Here is a 22,493-nt window from a genome sequence, read left to right on the forward strand (position 1 = left end):
ATCCAAGAGTTTATGGTGGATACACTGCATCTCGAAATTTCCATTTTATCAACGCTTAAGTTTTGGCTTATATATACCAAAAACAACTAAAACTTTCTGGAGCTAAAAAAGTGCTAGATAAATTTGAAAAGAGCTAAAGAAAGAGGTAGGAGCTAAAACCCAACTTTCGGAGCTAAATAGAAAAATACAGAGCTAAATCTAGCTCCAAAAGCACCAAAATGGTAACACTGCTGCTCTTAGCTAAAGCTGGGAAGCTACAGAAGGAGTGCTCAACTGTTTCTTCTTTTTCCTCATCTCTGCAATATTCATGGCAGAATATTCCTAATCTAGAAGCATGCCTACCGAATAGCCAATGTCCGGCTACACAAGCCATGACCATCGAAATGTCCTCCGTTGGGAGGCTAAGCAGTTCCTTGGTTTTTCTTAACAGTTGTTGCGCAAGTGCCCTCGTCTAACCATGACCTATTGGCCTATTGAATGCCCCTGAGGCAATTTCGCGTAAGCCGAGTGATGGGTGTGACGGAACCGGGGGCCCAAGTCAAAGGCTATCAATCCTGAGTCGGTTGGAGGAGCCTCAATTGGCAGAAGAGTCTACGGCTTTCGTGGTCATGCTTACTTAACGCAGACTTAAACCTGGGACCGCGGGGAACAGATGCCCATGTTAGGTTTAATGGATGACAAAATGGCAAGTCTAAATAGTTGTAGGGTTAGGCATGTATATTCTGGTAAGTTTAGTAAGTCGCGTGAGTCGAGCTGGTCGAGCACTACTCCGGTCCGTTCAAAGAGGTACGGCCCCTTTGGAGAGTATCGCTGGGGCTGTGGTTTAATATCTAAATGCGGGTAGAACTCGCAAGGGTTCAATGTGGAGTTCCATTTCAACCGGGTGCCGGGACCCATAGAAGGGCAGAGATTTTAGGTAGGTTTCGGCTTTACCAAGGTGGTAAGTGTGTCCTCCCACACTGCCATTTGTACTGAAATTCTTGCATTTCAGGGCAATGATTAAGGCATAAATTAATCCGTTGAGTTTTTGAGCTTCGTGGAGCTTGAACTGCATTAAATTGCGGTAGGTTCCCACGTTAAACCTAAACTATAGATGGCCTCTTGAATGATGCCATTTCTAATCTATAATTTGCAGGTTGCCATGAGTATCCCAATCTTACATCTGTTTTCACACAGTGGAAGATTGGCATCTTTCCTGAAGGTTAATTCTCGTTCTGCGTTATTGCGATGTAATAAAAATAACACTTTTACACCGAATTTATTTCGGTGTTAATTTTATACTTTTCATCGGCTCTGCAATTTCCTTCAATATCTCTATGTCCCGGAACCCATATGAGGCTGATATTGAAGGCGGTGCTAATATCATCTACAGCTGCTAGGCATTCCGGTGCAATCTTTGATCTTAGTATTACCGCGTTCATTGGTTTGATGGCTAAATCATGACCTGAGATGGTATTAATCGTAGTCTTCGTTACGGCATGTGTATTAAGGTACACAGCCACCTCCGTTTATAGCTACAACTTCTGCCTCATAAATGCTGCTGTGGTCCGGAACTAGGGCAGATGATTCCAGTTCTAATTCTTTAGAAAAAAACTCCGAGCCAAAAACTAAGTTTCCCCCTTCTCCACGATCTTGGTATTTGCCACTCTCTTTTTGACGGGATGTTCATCTTAAAGAGCCTGTCGAAGGTGGGTTAGGGGCAGGGTAGTCGATTTCTTGATTATAACTACCCACAGTATGGAGTATAGAAGCGTGGCCGAACCGCCGATCTTTCCATGGCGCCATTATTTTTAGTTTGACAGTCGAAGCGGCGGCCACATGTTTCCCTACCAGATTTACTGCAGGCAAATTGGTTAACACTTCTAGCGCTTTGTTTGGCGTGGTCCTTAAATCACCCGAGATGCATAAAACGCTGCTCCTTTCCCAGGAGTTTTAGGTAACTTGTCTTTTGAGTTGATGGCCACTATACAAGTACTCTATACAGCAGTATAGGCTTGACTACAGAAGTGTAAAGCCAGTGAGTAATGCGAGGTGTAAGCCCCATTTGCTTTTGAGCGCTTGTAATGCAACGTTGGTCTTCTTGACTCTGTCCACTATATTAACTTTCCACGTAAGCTTCATATCTAATATGAGTCCTAGATTTTTAACATTCTCCTTCAAAGGGATCTTCACAACTTAGAAAATTAGCGGGGAGACTTCAAATAGCCTATGTTTCCTTGTTAAGAGAATTACTTCAGTTTTATGGTTTTTTTTTTTTACTTTGTCCAGTTTCTAAGCGTGATCATATAACAGCACAAAATTTGCATTAGGGAATTTGCCTTTAACGGCAATTTCCAGGTCGTCAGCATAGGCAGTGAAGTGGCTACCTCCCTCTCTAGGGTCAGCAGCAGGGAGTTCACTGCCAAAGTCCAGAGAAGAGGGGAGAGAACCTCTCCCTGAGGAGTGCCTCTGCAGACCTGTCTGCTTGGGGTAGTGTTGCCTAACTTAGCCGTTATCCTCCGCCTGCCGAGTAAATTCTCAATCAGAGCAGCCCCGTTAGGGTCAACACCAAAATTTTCTAATACACCCGTAATGGCGATTGCATTGATGTTATTAAAGGCACCTTCTATGTCTCCTTATCTGATAAGCTCTTTTCCTCCAGCCAGACAAGCGAATGTAGGTATGCTGCGCTGGGGAGAGCCTACTAGTTCGTATCACGTCCCGTAAGTATTCATCTACTGTCCTCTCTAAAATTTTGAGGAGGAATGACGTGAGACTAAAAGGTCTGAAGTCTGTAGGATTAATGTGAGAGGACCTACCTTCCTTGGGTATGAAGGAGACTTCTTTAATGACTCCGATGAATGGGGAGCTAATAACCCATGAATGCTGCAATTCTTCCGGTTAAATGCCATCAAGCCCCGGCGATTTATATCAGCAAGGGTTTACCAGAGTTTTTGAATCTGAGGGTTGAATTTAGGAGCCGGACTGTTGCTGCAGACAAAACTTGGGTTCAACACTATGAATTTGCCTTGAAGCAGGATTTTGAGATGCCGAAATCATTTTATTGATCAATTATATAGAAGAACGTGTCAGTATTGCGGTTTAATACTACACTAGACTTCAAGAATCAGGGCCGTGAACCGGTTTTGAACCAAACCGGTTATGAACTGGAAACCCGTTTTTATCTATTAATTAACTGAATTATTAACCGAACCGAAAGATTCCACAAATGTTTGATCCGAACCGAAAACCGAACCACTTTTCATAAAGGTTTAAAGGTTCGTTTCAACCAATTTTCAATAGATAAAATTACCCACTTTTTTGTTTGTTAAATACCTAAATGTTATTTACCATCTGGCAATACTAAATGTAAAGGCAACCGGCAACCCATCTCATTTGACAGACACTTGACACTTAACAGCTGGCTGTCAAAAAATTCTCACGCGCCGTCAACGCTGAGCGGTTGGAAAATCCGATTTTGACAGGGCGTTAGGTATTGAAGCAAGGTGAATTTATACAAGGTGGTGTTAATGGCGAATTTAGATTTTCGCCGCGGTACATACTCATGTCAAAATGATATGTTTGTTGTAAAGCGAATTCATATTACAACAAACACATCATTTTGACATTAAGAAGTACCGCGGCGAAAATCTAAATTCACCATTAACACCACCATGTATAAATTCACCTTGGTAATGAAGTTGGCTGCAAAAAACGGCGAAACTTTAATTTTCGTGTTACACAGAAACAAACCTATGCTTATTGTTGGTGTTATTTCTGCATTTGACGTAGCGTTGACACTTTTGTTTAGGTCTATCACTTCGGCGTTAAAGCTAGACGTCAGAAAACGCTCCGCCCAACGCTTTCGTTTAGATATGGCAGTTAAACTTGTGAGTTTTTTTTTTTGATTTCCGAACCGAACCGAAACCCCGGTTCATGGAACGAAAAAAACCGCTTTGACGAACCAATCCAAAATGACGAAAACGGTTCGAACCGCTGAACCGAATCAACCAAATTTTCCATCCGGTTCACGTCCCTGTCAAGAATACAACTGTATGTGTAAGTATATGGAATTCTAATCCATAGATATATATATATATACATACATACATATGTACACTAGAGGGGTCCAAAAAGTCATGTGAAAAAGTAAAATCGGAATTTTTATGCTCTCACCCCCTAGGATTGTTCTATATCGAAAAAAAATACCTCTACCTTTTTATTTTGAAATCAAAAAATCTTTACTAGTATAATTTATAGGTCCACCAAAACCCCTAGCGAATGCAATGGGGGTAATTAAAAAATCTTTAGTATTAAAAAATGGTTAAATAAGCAATTGAGTATTGTTATTGGAAGTCTCCTGAAGAGAACCAGAGTTTTCCGATCGAAAAATATCGATTTTCAAGAATTCTCTACCATTTCACCGAAAAGTTGTTTTTCCCCGTATAAAATACATGGAAAACTTTGAGCGCATTAAAAAAATAAAAAATAGAGGCATATTTATTTCGATATAGAACAATCCTAGGGGGTGAGGGCATTAAAATTCCGAATTTGCGTATTTTTGACCACCCTAATGTACATACACAAATATGTATATTAAAAAACCGAATTTTCGCGGCACACCATCAATTTTATTTAAGGCATCACGCGGCACGTGTATCAAGAATTCCGGCGAAAATTACGTGGATATAGAAATACATAAAATATGTCATAGTCACAGCACCGTTTGGCTTATTGAAGATCTATGCGAAATATTATAGACATATCCCCCGAAGCCTTTCTAAAAAAATTAACAAATAAAAAAATTCAAATAAATATAGAGCAAATAATGATGCGACGCGTTCGAACACTCCAATTTCTCATAAACAAGCGCGTGTGCGAATATACATACATACATACAAGTATGTGCATATGTATGTATGTCTCGAATTGTTCCTCATTGATTTAAATGTTTGAACATATTCATGCATATATCGTCGGCTGGGTAAAAGATTGTCGTATGTTACGCACGCTCGTATGACGCTTACGACAATCGTTTACCCAGTCGACGATATGTACTTATGCATCTCTAAATACTTTTTGTTGTTATGAGCAAATTTGTTGAATCTTCCACACAATGGCGGCAACAACACACAACTTAGATATTTATGTATGTATTACATTTTTTTTTTATTTTTTTATTTTTTTACTTGAAGTAACAAATTTTGCCAGAACAGCAAAATCAAGAACGGCAGCTGTCGGGTAGAATAGTAAACAGAAGTCAGTGGATAGCCACACATCTATGTGTTGGCCGGTGAAATTTAGAGAAAGCCGGATCACGGAAAATTTGTTGCTCAACACATCGAAGTAATAAAGAATTTATAGAAAATTATATATAGAAAATCTAAGGATTGAGTATTAAAAAGGCTTTAGATTTAAAATATACATAGTATAAAAAGTGTTCTTCCCAAAAATTGGATGGAAATAAAAAGTTATAAACAAGAAAATTATAAACAAGAAAATAAGAAAACAAAAATAAAATAAAATATAAAATAAAATAAAGAAACAAATTTTAAACGAAAATCTGAAACTTTAAATACTTTATTAAATTTGAAATTGCTAAAGTTGAAATTTCTCCTCCAAGAAAATGCTGAGAAAGTGTTTAACGACTTTCGTGCAAAATAAGATCACTAATAATACAGCGTGCCTAACGCCAATCGTCTGTCAGGCGCTAAATAAACGCGCTCAGCATAGTAAAAGTCGACCACCGAAAATTTTGATAACCGGTAAGTCAATTACATAATATTTTCGGAGAAACAACAATAAAATTGGTTATTACTGTATAAAGAAATCGCGCGGTGCTGAAAATTGATATTTTATTTTTAATATACAAAATTTGAATACATAAATGAAAGTAAAGTTTAAAACAACTAAGGTTCACAAAACTCTACGAGGACATTTATTAAATCTTTTTTCAGACCGGTAAAACACGTGTGAAATGGCGTGTGGAAAAAAATTTTGCTGCCAATTTTTTCGTTTGCGTGTTTCATATTTCTGAATAATTTTATTTTTAACCTTGAATGCTTAGACGGAAGACTTGTGTTCTGATACGTAGATTAAACAAAAAAAAATCAAACACGTATATTTTGAAAGTACTATGGCTCGCAAATTGTGATATTCGCAAAATAGTTTCAAAAATTTTTGATGAATATTAATTTAGTATAACGAACGAAGATAATAATACAAAGTTTTCAGAATGAATTCAGCAGGTTGCATTCATTTAAAAACATGCGAGAAAGACGCCTGATATGGCTCATATTGGAATATGCTATATTTAACTTTTTATGCTTTACATTTGTTTTAATTTATAGTTTTTCGGCTAATAATATTTTGTGCCAATATTTTCTCTTTAATTATTTTGGTGCCAAATACACATAATTTTTTGTTGTAATTTAATTTTGTACATACGCGCATTTGAATCAAAAAAAAAACTTTTTAAGATTGAAAAAAAACTATAAAAATTAAGGGATAATAATTTTAAATCGTTCAAGTAAGAAACTACAATTTCACTTGTAAATAAAAGTAATACATATAATATTTTTTAAAAAGAATTTACAAGATTTAAAAACAACAAGTAATTTTTAAATTCAAAACAAAACCGACTTCGTTTCTTATACAAAAATTTAAGAGCACCGTTAAATTGTGCATGATAAAATGATCGGATCTAAACCAAATTAATATGGGATCGGAGATAAAAAATAAGGAATTATGGAAATCGGTTAACGTGGTCCAAAGTTTTTGAAAAAAAGTTAAATATTTTTATTTTGGTCTTAAAGGACCCTAATCTACAACTAAAATCGCAAAATTCATCAAACTATTTCGAATATGTACATATACATACATACGTATGTTTGCACATTAGGGTGGCCCTTAAAAATATCAACATGTAATGTAAAGGCATTCACAACAATCTCAAAATTGGAAAATGATTTTAACGATCTCGACCAGGATTTGAAAATATTAAAATATTAAAATTGGAACAATTTGACATATTTTGTTATCAAAAAATTAAAAAATGCGTTTTGAGCCTAGAAAGTTCATATTTATTCTCTCCTATACCTGAGTTTCTTGGTATTCTTTCAAGTTAATTTTGTTGTGTAATTTAGTTTTCACGAAAATGTTAAAAATGCTGCAATTTAGTATTCCGAAAGAAACTAAAAAAACAAGTTTTTTGCGCTTAATATTGCATGATGAGTAAATTTGGCGATGACTGTGAATTTATATGAATAGTTTTAATAATGTGCCAAATTGATCAGATTTTTCCTAGAAAGGTAAACCACTTAGAATATTTAACGAATAATTACATTTAACGGATAATTACTTTTGTATGTAATTTTTTATTGCTATTTATTTAACAGTTATTGCAAAGTTTAGCACGACGCTTAGTGCAATATGGTTGAAAAATTAAAATACACTCGTAAAATCAATGAGGATTACCATTCTAAAGTTAAATTTTTCAAGCCTTGGTAGCAAATAGGAATGTTAATCCCGGAATTCCGGCCTTTTTGACGTACCAAAAATCCCGGGACTGCACTGATGGCAATAACAGAAAATCCTTTTCTTGACCAGTATTGGCTATATTTCTTTTTTTTTATTTAATAATTAATATTTTTTTATAAATGTCTGGCTCATTATACATATGTATAACACCGTGCGATAGTAAATATTACACACAATAATCAATATATTCGCAAAACCATGGGCCAAATATAGTAAAATTGCGTTTTAAGTTTTTTACTCTGACGTCAGTAATTCAAAAATGATTTAACAATTTAGTAAAATGTGCTTATAGAATAAGTATAAGTATCACATTAAAGAGAAAATTCCGAAGAATTTAAAAAGATTAAACTTTTTCGTGCATAAGGACTGGTAAGTATAGAAAATGTCCTTTTAAAATTTTATCCTTGAAATTTCGCAGTATCTGTTTTTGAAAAAATTATATCTTACGGACTGATATAAACTCGATAACATCCTCGAATTTCGTCCTTATAATTTTAAACAACTTAAAAAATTACCTATTCGTCCTTGTAAATCCAAAAAATTTTAATTGTCTTAAATTCTAAAGAAATTTCCTCTTTAATTTGGTACCCATATTTTTATTCTACATTGCGTTGAATTTTTTAAATAATTTTTGGAATTAATCATATCTTTGAAATTACAAAGTCCCTTAAAATAAATTCTGACGTCAGGGAGAAAAAATAAAAAACGCCTCTTTAAATAAAAAAGTAGGTTTCAAACCCATGTATTTATTATTTATTTTATGGTTGGAGAGCTTCTCAAACAATATAGACGCAATTTTCTCGATTTAAGTTGTCGAAAAGTAATGAATATCTAAATCCCGAAAATCCCGGTATCGTAAAAAGCGAAAAAATTAACAGCTCTAGTAGCGACCCATAAAAGTTGTTCTACCATTTTGAAATTTTCGTTGAAGTATTAATTTAGTAAATAGAACTCAATGAAGGGGTGTCCCATACAAAATATAGATTTCCATATTTTTTAAGGATCACCCTAATGCACATAATCCTTTTTTGGAAAAAATGTTTCCCTCACGACTTCAAAGATTTAAATTAGCAAATTATACAAACTCTAAACAGAAAATTTTTTATATTTTACGCTTTGTTGCTTTAACTACATACGTTTAAGCCATGTACCACTAATATCCTTAATTAATACGCTTTTCTTTCTCAGGTGGTCTCGGCCAACTAGGCATCGAATGCGCCAAACGCTTACGCTCCCAGTATGGCGATGAGAGTGTCATACTTTCAGACATTGTTAAACCCAGCAAGCAAGTAGTGGAGAGTGGACCCTACATATTTGCTGATATTTTAGATTTCAAAGGATTACAAAAGATCGTAGTTGATCATCGCGTCGATTGGCTGATACATTTCTCAGCGTTATTGAGCGCGATAGGCGAGCAAAATGTGCCGTTGGCGGTGCGGTAAGTGCTCCTCATAACTGGTAAAATTAGCATTCCAATAGTATGGCTGCCAAGTACGGCTATTTCTGAATTCTTTTTTTTTTTTGTCAATGCACTGTTTACATTATTTCTTGGATTTGTAAGCTTTTATTTTATTTGTCTGCGCGTTGATTATATGTCATAATTTAGGAAGACTTTCACTTAGTCACGCAAATATATTACCAAATACTTGTAGAAGTAGTTAATCGCGTGTTGTTAGCAATTTCATTTCATGTCGTCTGCTCACATGCCTACGAATGTACATATGCCACTTGCATTTACTTTACTCGTATGTCACTTGCATTTAATACTTTGATTTTTGTTTGCAATTTTCTTTGGTTCCCGAAAAAGAAATTGTTTGTACCGCCTGAATTTCTGCGATTCGTTCATGTTTTTTATTGGCGCACACGCTATTCATTTAACTGTTAAACATACATATGTTCGTAACTACATAATTTTATTTCTACCAAAATTCAGCGTCAACATCGAAGGTGTACATAATGTCATCGAACTTGCCAAACAGTACAATTTACGCATTTTTGTACCGAGCACCATTGGCGCATTTGGGCCAGACAGTCCACGGAATCCTACACCAAATGTGACGGTGAGTCGTTATTAAATGCAACACTTTCTATTCATTTTTCTTTTGTTAAAAAAATGCATTTGCCAACGGTTTTTAAGTTCATGAAATATAGCATGTACATATGTATGTACATGTATTGTACCTTATAATTTTCACTTCCGTTTCCTTGACTTAATTCACCTTTCATTTCATAGATTCAACGTCCACGTACTATGTATGGTGTTTCGAAGGTGCATGCCGAGCTAATGGGCGAGTATTATTTCCACAAGTTTGGTTTGGACTTTAGGTGCTTGCGTTTCCCGGGTGTAATTTCTAGCGATCCACCTGGCGGTGGCACCACTGGTGAGTACTGCATAGTGTCTATGGAAAAGAAAAGTCGATCACTAAACGATCAAAAATTTAAGATAGTGAATAATGAATAAAATATAATAAATTAAAATAAAATAAAATAAAATAAAATAAAATAAAATAAAATAAAATAAAATAAAATAAAATAAAATAAAATAAAATAAAATAAAACAAATTAAAATAAAATAGAATAGAGTAAAATCGAATAGACAAAATAGCACAAAAGCAAAATTTGTTACAATTTCGCACAAAAAATATCTATGCAGTTAAACAATAAATTTCAATTATGCACAAAACAAATGCACATATGTATGCATGTATGTACATTTGTAAGCAAAGCTCCATTCATCATTGATCATAATAAAGAAAGTGCATCTTTTGCGATTGTTTTCACTTTGTTAAATGTGCAATTTCCCCTTTAAGTATCGCAATTTTCAATAATTGAATAGCAGCAGGAAGGGCAAAAAGACTGACGCTTATGGCTACGAAAGCGATTATATTGAAGATACGGCGCATTCACCAATTTACCGCACAATGAGTTTAACCCAGTTCAATTAAGTGAATACGAGTAATAGGCGCAAAATAGAGAAGGAAAAATATGTTTCAGGCTCCCTTTGTTGAAAAAGAACAAAACAAAGCCATGCAAATGTAGAATCCAAAAAAATACTTAAAAACTAATAAAATAACACACATAAAATATAATAATATTTGACAAACTTTCATGAAGGGTAAATAAACATAGGCCTTAAAAATAAAAATCGAATATATTGTGTCTAATTAGTATATCATAGAGACAAAAAAAAGATTTACAAAAAAAACAATATATTTTATGAATTTTCTTTTCTTTTGCTCTTACCTTCTCTTCCTTTAAGATTACGCTGTCGCCATATTTCACGAAGCATTACGCTCAAGCAAATACACTTGCTATTTACGCCCTGATACGCGTTTACCGATGATGTACATTGAGGATTGTCTCCGGTGAGTCGAAAATATTTTGAGTAGACTAGTAATTACATGGTGCTACAAAAAAGTCATGAAATACACGCGAAACAAAACCTAGTTTAGGTTATAGGTATGGTCGAATACAACATGAAAACAGGTCCCGTATAGTTCCTGAACTCTCAATTTTTTATACCAAAAAAACCGTTATTTTCGTACCTGATGCACTTATCTATTAATAGCTGACTATTTTCCATCCCATTTTAAAAATCGATCAAGTTTTGAAAAGAGGATTTATACCTTTAAAACTACGTATAACAGTATATTATTAAACTTAGCATGTTGGGAGTTTTCATCGGTTAAATTTTAATGTGCCCTTATTTTTCTTAATTTTTTCTATGAAAGTTGCCAAATATGTGGTATTTATCTAAAAGAAAATTTATTTTCGAATAAACTGACACTGTCGAAATAGAGCAATTTAAGCAAAAATAAGGCCTTGACGTGCAGATTTTTTTAGCAGTGTGGCTAAGGAGTTCATCAATATTTACTAAAACTTATTGTTCGATTTCTAAAATCGGATGGAAAATAGTTGAGCGTTTAATAGATAAGTACATCAAGTACGAAAATGACGTTTTTTTTTGGAATAAAAAATAAAGGGTTCAGGAACTATACGGGGCCTATTTTCATCATGTACTCGACCATACTACAACCCCAGACTAGGTTTTGTATCGGGTGTATTTCATGACTTTTTTTGTAGCACCGTATTACGAGCGTTTTCACAAAAATTATATTAAACCAAGACATGTTTGTTCACAGTAGCATATCTGCGCCGTTCAATTAAAGTAGCTCAAGTGACTTTAGGTTTGATTTTGAATTAAAAAATAATCAGTTTCCCTTGATTTTTTTTTTATTTTGAACAATTAAAAAAAAAAACACAATTTATTTACACTGCGGGAAAAAAGTATTGGCACAGCAAATTTTTCACAATATATGCAACAATTTTTATTCTAATATTTTTCCGCCAATTTTGTATAAAAATATTGTTCATTCAACAACAAAAAACGCAAAAATATAATTCTTAAACTTTGTGCAAAACTCGCGAAAATTCAGCAAATTTTCAACTTTTTAATCAGATTTCTTAGATTTTTTTTGAGTATGCAGTTTTGCAGCCAATAAATTCTAGTAAAAAAATGCAAGTTCGGAGTTAGTAAAAAATCGCGTTGATTTTTGAGAATTTTTTTTGTTGAAGGTGTTTTGCATTTTTTCCATATAAAATATTTTCGAACAAAATTTGTGGAATGGAAGACTGCGTAAAAAAATTGGCAAAAATCAACGGTAATTCCTAGCCACTTTAATCTTGCACTTTATTGAAATAAAATTGATTGGGCTACAAATCTGCATACCAAAAAAAATTCTTAAAAATATGATTAAAAATTTGAAAATTTTCATGAAAATTTGCTGAGTTTTCGCCAGTTTTGCACAAAGTTTAGGCATTATATTTTTATGTTTTTTTTTTTTTGTTGTAGAATGAACCATATTTTTATACGAAATTAGCGGAAAAATATTAGAATGAAAATTGTTGCATATATTGTGAAAAACTTGCTGTGCCAATACATTGTTCCGGCAGTGTACATTTTTGGCAGAAGTTATAGCTATTTCGGAGATCAACACATCTCCTCATCACACTTCTTCAACTACCCAATGAGCTAAGTTTGCCACGTAAACTGTTGTTGCTTTTTCCACGTTTTCATTTGTTAAGTCAACTACAATCAAGCTACTCTGCTATTTAAGTTTGATCATTTGGTATGTGCTAAAAATAGAATTTTTTATTTTTCTTAAGTTTCTATTAAAAGGGCTTCAAGAACTTGAGGTGTCTAGTTAAAAGTTAAACTTTGTTTGGGAATCCAATGAAATGCTGCTTTAAAGGGAAAAGGGCCTATGCCGATTTAGGCTACTTTAATTGAACGACACGGGTATGTTAACGATTATTTCTCACCCACTAATAATTATCATGCGCTTTACCTATCTGCATATCCTTGCAGCGCTCTGCATACAATTATGTGTGCCCCTTCGGGGAGTTTGAAGCGACGCGTCTACAATGTTACAGCAATGTCCTTCACACCTGAAGAGCTAGTTGCTAAACTGAGGCGTCATGTTCCAAATTTACAAGTCACCTATAAGCCAGATGGTCGGCAAGCGATTGCGGATTCGTGGCCGCAAGTTTTCGATGATTCTGAAGCACGTCGCGATTGGGGTTGGCAGCATAACTACGATTTGGATAATTTAGTAGATTTTATGGTTAAGGATGTGCAAGAGAATTATATTAATGTGGAAAATGCAAAAGTGCGTGCTTCTTTGGGTTGAAAGCTGATTGATATTTAAAACGAGATGAATTATTAATGTTCATAAAGTATTTTTTAATTGAGGAAATCTCAAAACTTTCTTGAAAAGGTGCATTTATAAATTTCTTGAAATGGTGCATTTATAGATTTATAAGTGAGTAAAATAAAATAACGAGGCTTTGAATTTTATACTTGCGTTATTAATGACTATTAAAATATCGTAGATGAAGGATTTTCATAGAGATTGTGCCGGAAACTTTTACAAATTTATTTGTCTTTATTTGCTTTTTACTCTTAGAAATCATTTTCTGGCATTTTTTCTAGATTGCATTCAGCCACTAAAACAATTGCTATGAACACAAAGTGCAGGCACATATTAAAGTAAGATTTGCGTTATATTCGAAAGAAAACATGCACAGCTGTTACGTTATGTAGAAAACAATTAATTTTAGCACAAAACTCTGAAACAATTTGACTTTTTCTACAATATGTATAACTAAAAGCAACTAAAATTTTCACACACGGAAGGGGAAACTAATGACAAACGACCGGAACGGCGGAAAAAGTTTGACAACGGCCAGAGTTGCCTTCGTGCGGCAAAGTTAATTGCTAATTAATAAACAAAAATATCAAAATAACTCGCAAAAATGTATTTGATTTAATGCAAATTATGTATCATTTTGTTTGATGAAAATCCGTAGATCGCACTATCTATTATCGAACATTATAAAATGAAATCGGGTAAAATATCCTTCTACTTAATATGAGCTCAAGCTTCACCAACAGATGTCGCCATTACTCAGTTTACCCGCATTGTACATAAATGCACAAAATGCAGCTCTGTGCATTGTCAAAGTTCCGCCGCCATTTAACCGCTTTGCTCAAGTTTCCGCGCCGCTCGTGAAAATTTTGTGAAAAATGTCAATTCTGTGTAAAATATTAATAAAACTGTAGCGCTTTGCTAATAAGTTTATTGTAAGTGTTTTCAAATAAGTGAAATATTTGTCCGGGCATTGTTTCTTATGTGTTTTCACTGGAGTTGCGGTAAGCGTGGGATGGTAGCATGTAAAGGCTCTGAAATATGTGTGTGTGTGTAAAATAAGTGCTGCAATGTCCAAATAATAACACAGTTAAATTTAGGCGCTATCTATTGAGTAAAGGTGAGTGTTTTTTTTTAACGAAATTGTGTAACAAAAATGTATTGCTTCACGGTCAAAAATTTGGGTTTAATTTTTAAACCGCGCTAGGACTACTGCCTTTTTAATCTTTTATAGTGTACTTTTTAAACCAGTCAATAGTTTTAAGCAATTTTTAATATATTATGGTTTAAATTTTAGTCCAGGCAGCCGAGAAAATGATGTTTTACTACGAGTGGTTTAAAATTAAAACCAAAAAGTTCGTGGTTTAAAAATCAAACCAAAATGTTTTCATTCTAGTTTCTAGGTTTCATATATAGAAAATTTGGTTAAAATCTAGGCTTATGAACTGATGGCATCAACACAGCGAAATGTGGTGTTGATTCAAACTCAACATATGAAAGCACATTTACATGAATGGCTGTAGCTGAGTGTGCAAAGATGGGTGATACAATTGGTTGCTACCAAAGCTGTCCGGGTTCAATCCCCATCAGACGCAGCATAAAATTTAAGTTTTTTTTTTTTTAATTATGACGAAATATAAAATGTTTGCGTTTAAAATTTAAACCGAACTGTTTAAATTCTAAACCCAACATATGTGCTTTTTTTAAACTTGGAAGGTTTGTATTTGAAACTGAATTTAGTTTGGTCATATAAATAGTCCAAAAAGTTTAAAATTAAAACCGAAATTTTTAACCGTGTTGTAAAAAGTGTGCATCAAGTGTTTCCTAACAAGCAGAGGGGCGGGGGAAATTAATTTGAAACGACCGAAAAGGCGGCAAAAGTTTGACAACACTCGGAGTTGCACTTGCGCTGCAAAGTTACATAAGTACTAATAAAAAAATATCAAAATAACTTACAAAATCTTAGCTCAATTGACGAAAACATTTTGTTATATTAAAACAGAGGTGGGCAGCTTCTGCAGAGAATTTTTTGTAGTGTGCGTGCAATTGATGTCACTGTGTGCGTACGAACAAGTCGTGCGGTTGAATGAAGCTTTCGCTGTCTTCCCAAGCAGAGCGTGTATGTTAGGAATGTTAATCCCGGGATCCCGGTCTTTTTAAGTTCCGAAAATCCCGAGATTATTTGCCTAGAATACCGGGATTTTCGGGACTTGTAATTTACACTGGTGGCAATAATAGAAACGCTTTATGTTGACCAGTTTTGGATATATATCTTTTGTTTATTTGATTTTTAACATTTTTTTCTATAAATGTGTGGCTCAATCTACATATATTATATGCGGCAGGCAATTTTGCACACAAAAAAATCAATATATTCGCCAAACCAAGGGCCAAATATAAATATAATTGCGGTCTTAATTTTTCTCTCTGACGTTAGGATTTTTAAAAAGAATTTTGAAATTTGATAGATATGAGTAATTCAACAAATGATTTAAAAATTTCAGTGCAATATACTTAAGATGGGTATCAAATGAAATAGAAGATACTGTAGAGTTAAAAAAACATTAATTTTTTGGTCCGTAAGGGATGGGTTGGTATTAAAAATACCCTTTTATAATTTTATCCTTTAATATCCTTGAAATTTTTCATTTCTTATTTTTGAAAAAATTATATGTTAAGGACTAACTTTATTAGCTTAAAAAATAAAATAGATTAAATGGGCATTTTCAATTTCTATTCGTCCTTGTGAACCCAAAAAAATTATTTCATTTGGTACCCATATTTTTTTTTTTACATTGCACTGAATCTTTTTAATAAATTTTGAAATTAACCATATCTTTGAAATTATAACGAGCTCTAATCGCCAAAATAACGTAAGCGAGATTTTTTTCAAAATTTTCGTTTAGATGCAGAAATGCATCTAGATGCTCTAGGAATATTTCTGCATCAAAAAGAAAATTTTTAAAAAAAGTTTGTTTTTTTTAAATCATGACGTCAGAGGAATGCCCATTTATACATATGTAGTTAATTATGTGTATTATGAAGTAGACTTTTATAAGAAAATGTAAATTTTGGATAAACAAAAGAAATGTAGACAAATTTGGTTGAATTAAGGCGCTTCTTTTATTTCTGCCACTAGAATTATGAACTTTTTTCAACCAGAAAATAAATTTTTTCACTTCTTTTTTATGCATCGAGCATTTTTCGAGCATTTTTAAATTACTTTATCAGATATGTACACACTAAAGTATTATTAAATGCATATACATACATTTAATTACTGTCTGTCGTTTTGTTACTTATGACATAGGTTTCACTTTAAACAAAAAAGTACGTTCTAAACCCATTTACTTATTATTTATTATATGGTAGGAAAGCTTCTCAAACCATATTGATCCAATTATTCATGTTAGGCCTTGAAAAATAATAAATATCAGAATCCCGGGATTCAACCAACGACATCCCGAAAATCCCGGCATCGCAAAAATCGAAAAAATGAACATCCCTAGTGTATGTATACGCGAATACGCCGCGCAGTCGCCCGCCGGGCAGACGCTGCTCAGCTGTGTATTAAAACCATAGGATTTAGCTATTTAATATTGATTAGTATAAAAAAATTTATAAAACGTTTTACTTTATTTTGGCTAAAAATCCACGAACAGATGTCGCCGCTACTCATTTTACCCCGCATTGTAGATAAATGCAACTCCATGCATTGTCAAATTTCCGCCGCCGCTTAACCGCTTCGGTCAAGTTTCCGCACCGCTCGCGAAAATTTTGTGAAAAATGTGAATTCTGTATAAAATACAGTGTTGCCATTTTAGTCGCTTTCCGGCTAGATTTAGCCGGTTGCGATAGCAAACAGCCGGAGAAACTTCGGTTTAGCCGGCAGTCGATTTGTTAGCCGTTTTGTAAAAAAAAATTAGCCGTTTTTAGGCCGTTGAGGGGATTTTCTTCAAAAAATGTTTGTTATGAATGTCTTAAATTTAAGTGTGAAGTTTAATTCGCAAACTTAAAAAATAACAAATTGTTTCTCTGTTTGTTTAACACGCGTTTGTGTTTGGATATAGTGCCAACACATGGTATAAATATTACAGGTATTGTCTTCCCAGATAGCGCATATTCAATTCTGCCTTAACTAAAAAACATCATTGTTGCCCACGCTTAAAGGTTTGAGGTAAGGGAAAAATTGATATTTTCAAGCACTATGTACTAGGGCTGTGCGATTATTCGATTATTCGGTTAATCAATTACTCGAGTAATCAAGATTTTGATTACTCAAAACGATGATTAATCGAGTTAATTGAAATATGATTACTCAAGAAAAATAATTTTGCTCGTTAAAAGAGTTTGCTTTGGAAAATGCATATTTTATTTTTTACATTCTGTATATGAAAAAAATTTTTCGTTTCAATTTTTGAAAACAGAAACGATGTTTTCAAAGTATCAAGGAACTTAAACTACTTTATATGTAAAGAGTTGGAATGTTGATTACTCATTTTACTCGAAATGTTGATTAATCATAAAGCAAATTACTCAAATATTTTTGTTTTTGGTTAATCAAAAATCTTGATTACTCGAGTAACTGAACTTTTGGGTAATCATAATTTCCAATTAATCGAATAATTGAGTTATTTACTTTATGATTAATTAAAATTTTGAGTAATCAATTAATCGCACAGCCCTACTATGTACAAATACATATGTATTTTTTTTATATTTTTTTTTTGCTGAGAACTTATTTAAATTCCAAAAACAGCACAAATTTCTATGTAAAGCAAAACTGTGGGATAACTATCAATTGTCTGTCAAATGAGATGGGTTGCCTTTACATTTGATATTGTCGCATGGTAAACAAACATGGTGGGTATTACCATGTTTACCAAAAACAAAAAAAGTGGGTACATTTATTTATTGAAAATTGGTTGAAACGAACCTTTCAATATTTATAGAAAGTGGTTCGGTTTTTGGTTCGGATCAAACATTTGTGGAAAATTTCGGTTCGGTTAATGGTTCAGTTAATTAATAGAAAAGAGCGGTTTTCCGGTTCAAACCCGGTTCGGTTCGAAACCGGTTCACGTCCCTGGTAGTAACTGTCGGGTTTCCAATATTGACTCTGGTTGAGATTGTATTCGGATTACGAATACAGTTTTTTTCAGCCGAGTACCTTTCAAATCATTGAAATTAACTAAATTAATTAAGTAAACAAGTATTAACTTACATTTTTCATTTTAAAATCGCTCAAGTTTGTAAATTTTCTAAATTTAACAAAATTGTTCATTCAAATTATCGTCGACAAAAAATCCAACCATGTGCCACAATCACGGTGGAGAGAATACAGAAGGTGGCGCCGATGGCAATACCGCTAATCGGCTCTCAGTGAATTTGACAGAATCAGCTGTTTTGCTGACGTCACAGTCGAGATGACAGCAGTAGTGATTTGCTGAGTAAATACTTTTAAGCATCCAATACTCTCGGTACTCGGAACCGAAACATTTAGGTTTCGAATAAAAGCGCACATAGGCCAAAAATATGGAAAAAAACGGTTCAGGGGAGACTCGCCTATCAAAACCCGAATCTACGAGCCAATAGAGCTTTTAATACTGATTCAAATGAAAGATGTATATATGTCGGTTCGAGGCCATAATTCAGAGAAACTCTTACTTGTTTGAAGCATTTTTGTTCCAGCTGAATCGGACGATATCATTTTTGTAGGCAGATTCTGTAACCAGTTAGCGACAGATTCTGTAACCAATTTGCGACAATTTTCGAATCGGTATCGGTTTTGTTGACGTATGATATGAACTACTTTTACGTCAACAAGTACGATATCGATCCGAATCTTGTCGCTATCTGGTTACAGAATCGCCCGCCAAGTCCTGTACTTCTCCGATCTTCTGGACGAACGTCATATGACCTGGGCGATAAATTCGTTCAAACCATTAAAGTCGCCGGGACCGATGGCATCATACCTGCGCAGCTGAGGACCGGGTACTTCCTCAAGGCTTGGAAGGAAGTCAGTGTTGCTTTCGTCCCGAAGGCCGGCAAAGGCTCTCATGTTTCTCCTAGGGATTATAGGCCTATAAGTCTCTTCGTTTTTGCTAAAAACGCTTTTGCTAAAACCGCTAGAGAGACTGATAGACCTGTACATAATAAACGCGATTCCTCGTGACTGTCTTTCAAGAGCTCATTATGCTTATTACAAGAAAAGGTGGGTAAATAACGCCCTGCACACAATGGTAAAGTGGTCAGAGGAAGCCGTCACGCATGAAGATTATGCAGTAGGGGCCTTCTTTGATAACGAATGGGCCTTCAACAATGTCACTCCAGAGGCAATAGTCAAGTATATTCATAATCTGCGGGTGGAAACCAACCTAATAAGGCTTATCTACAGCTTACTGCGACAGATCTGTCGCGGCGGAGTAGGGGAGCGTCTGCACTCAGTGCATAGCCAATAAGAGCACTCCGCAAGGCGGTGTTCGCTCTCAGCTGAACTGAATTGCGGTTGTAAACGACCTTCTAGGGGAACTGGATAAAGTGGGCTGTCGGGTGATCGCCTATGTAGTGTAACTTTTGGTTAAGGGACGATTTCTATACACCCTTTTTGATCTGGCTCACGGTTACTTGAACCAGGCAACAAGGTGGGCGATCAACAGCGGAACTCACTTGAGAAGGCTACACTTGTAAAACAGGAGCATTAGGAACCACACCTACACTGGCGCTTAACATACATGTGTTCAGCCTGCGAATATTGCAGACAGAGTTGGCGCAGCACGAACTGCTATTAGGTTAATTGAAGCCGGATCCTTTTGTGAAATAGAAAAAGGAAAAGAAGACGTTTCACTGCTGTAGCAAATGTTTTTATAGGGTACTTTAAAACACGTTAACTCTCAAGGGCTAGTGATGGGGGCTCTGGCAGGCCATTGTGCGATTGGTATTCAAGCGGTGAGACTAGGGAATTTCAACTAATCCTTTTGTATCAGCTGTCAAGAGGAAGGTGAAGTGGAATCATTTCCATGCTTTCTTTTAGATTGTCCAACCTTCGCGAGGCTAAGATGGAAGCATTTTGGCTCGCACTTCTGAACAAACACTGAGCTCTCAGGGATCGAAATTTGCCGCATTCGAAATTTCGTAATCGGCTCGCGGCGTTAACTTAACCCAACCTAAATCGGCCGATGCCGATTCCATAAAAAATTACAAATAAATGTATTAATTCATAAAATCAGTTAAATTAAAGGAGTTAACAAAACAAAAGAAAACAAATAATTGAATTAATTGGCTTGTTATGCAACATTACATACACATTTATCTACATACATATCGTCGTTTAAAGTACAAAACCGCGTATCAACAAAATGCAAAACCGCGTATGCGAGGTTGCAAAATTATTTTCTAGAGAGTAAAATACTCATATTTCAAAATGGTTCTGTTTTTATAAAAGAATCGCATTTCTGGCTAGTATATTTCAGAGCGAATGGATAAGGATTGATCCAAGAGCTTGTGTGAGTAAATCCAATTTTTGGCCGCAAATGTCAGTTACGCGGTTTTGCAGAATGACGATACGCGGTTTTCTACTTTAAACGACGATATGTATGTGTAAAAATATATCGTCGTTTAAAGTAGAAAACCGTGTATGTATATACATAATATCGTTGATGAAATGTAGAAAGGCCCTAACTGAATTTTTTTTTCGAAATTTGGTTTTTTGCATTTCCAAGAGGCTTATACTAAATCCTAAAAAAATTTAGAACCGTAACTGAAAAACTAGCGAACACTGTTGCCAACTTGGTGCTTTTCGCGCAAAATTGAGTGCTTTTCTTTATTCAAAATGCTAAAATTCTTGAGGTTGGTGCCTGGTGCTTTTTTTTTTTTTGATTTGAAGACAACAAATCTGTAAATCGTAAAAAAAATCGAAGCTAAATTAATAGCAATCGTAAATATTTTAGCAACTTTACCAAAATGGAAACAAAATCATGGCACAATGACAATCGTTAGCGAGCATATGTTTGCCAACAAATTTTTGACACAAAAAGATTTTTCCCACTATGCGTTCAAATAAGGCACATTAAAAACGGAATTAAAATTTTGTTATGTTTGAGATATCAAGCAGTCGGTAAGAAAAGTTCTTTATATTCCTTTAGTTCACGAGATCATAAGAGACATCTTGTTTCAGACACTTTTGAATTTTGCCACACTCCCTTTTCCAAAACCTACCACTCTTCGCCGTAAGTACGGTATTGACAACATATGTATGTAGCTGTGGCAAATTTCAGGACGTAAGCTTAAGCGGTTCCAGAAATTAGTGATATGAAAATTTCAGTTTGTATGGGAAGTGCCACGCCCCCTTTTCCAATACCTATCATTTTTCGCCGTGAGTAGGGTAATTAGAATCTATGCGTCCGTGCCAAGTTTCAGTTGCCCAGCATAATTGGGTTTAGAGATATATCGGTTTTCACATTTTAGTATGTATGTCAGATGCCACGCTCTCTATGTATCGGGATTCACATTTCTGGATTAGAGGAAGTTACATCCTTTAAATCGGTATATGTTTCCTTGAAATCGGGGGGGAAAGGGGGTGCAAAATTTTATTGTGGCGTATTTTTATATAGATACCTTCAATATACCGTTTTTGCTACAAACCCTCCTCAAAGGACCTCTGGAGCCATCCAATCGATCCCCGATCAAGATGAATTTCTTTATGGCAACTTTTTACGATAAATCCAAGAATCAGAACCAATAAAAGATTTTTTTCCGGCTAACTTGTATGGGGTGGCCCACTGTGCGGCGTGCCACAAATACAAAAACTAGGATGAATGGTAAGGAGTATACTGGCATATCTAAGACAAAGGACAGGAATGCTTTCTATAAAGGCCATCCAGATTGTTAGGGGAATCATCATCGTTCGTCGACATAATTGATGAAAAAAATTAAATTGTTTTAAATTATGTTAGGTATTGATATTTAACATAAATTCATCGATAATTTTTAATAAACATTTTATTATTTCAATTATGTAACGTTTCTTGTCTCTCCTGAAAAAAAAAAAAATAAATAGTATTAGTTAGGGCCTTTCTGCATTTCATCAACGATATGTATATGCATACATATTTATTTAACAATTAATTAATTTCCTATTTTTAGAGTGTTCCAATTCAAACAATCGACTTATAAAGAAAATAACTTTAGAGAAACACGTTGCTAAACAAATTTATGTACATATACACAAAAAATATCGGAGTTTTTTAATTTTTTATTATCTGTTCAATT

The 22,493-nt window shown here is 34.5% G+C and overlaps 1 protein-coding gene across 1 annotated transcript; it reads left to right on the top strand.

The window, feature by feature from the left end:
- Window positions 1–5,555: 5,555 nt before the first annotated feature.
- Window positions 5,556–14,089, top strand: LOC118739337 (L-threonine 3-dehydrogenase, mitochondrial-like). Its single transcript, XM_036470600.1, has 6 exons — window positions 5,556–5,744; window positions 8,707–8,956; window positions 9,452–9,578; window positions 9,752–9,899; window positions 10,778–10,883; window positions 12,887–14,089. Exons 1-6 carry the CDS (start codon window positions 5,606–5,608, stop codon window positions 13,206–13,208), a joined length of 1,092 nt encoding a protein of 363 aa, XP_036326493.1. The 5' UTR covers window positions 5,556–5,605; the 3' UTR covers window positions 13,209–14,089.
- The last annotated feature ends 8,404 nt before the right edge of the window (window positions 14,090–22,493 follow it).

Source organism: Rhagoletis pomonella, unplaced genomic scaffold (genome assembly GCF_013731165.1).
Source record: "Rhagoletis pomonella isolate Grant_MI unplaced genomic scaffold, Rhpom_1.0 Rhpom_scaffold_00005, whole genome shotgun sequence".
NCBI classification, from domain to species: domain Eukaryota; kingdom Metazoa; phylum Arthropoda; class Insecta; order Diptera; family Tephritidae; genus Rhagoletis; species Rhagoletis pomonella.

What these genes read in the sequence shown, in the direction of transcription:
- LOC118739337 (XM_036470600.1), top strand. Translation starts at nt 5,606, where the DNA reads ATGCTGAGAAAGTGTTTAACGACTTTCGTGCAAAATAAGATCACTAAT. An exon ending in AATGTGCCGTTGGCGGTGCG is followed by an intron (nt 8,957 to 9,451) that starts GTAAGTGCTCCT and finishes ACCAAAATTCAG; the next exon opens with CGTCAACATCGAAGGTGTAC. An exon ending in TACATTGAGGATTGTCTCCG is followed by an intron (nt 10,884 to 12,886) that starts GTGAGTCGAAAA and finishes ATATCCTTGCAG; the next exon opens with CGCTCTGCATACAATTATGT.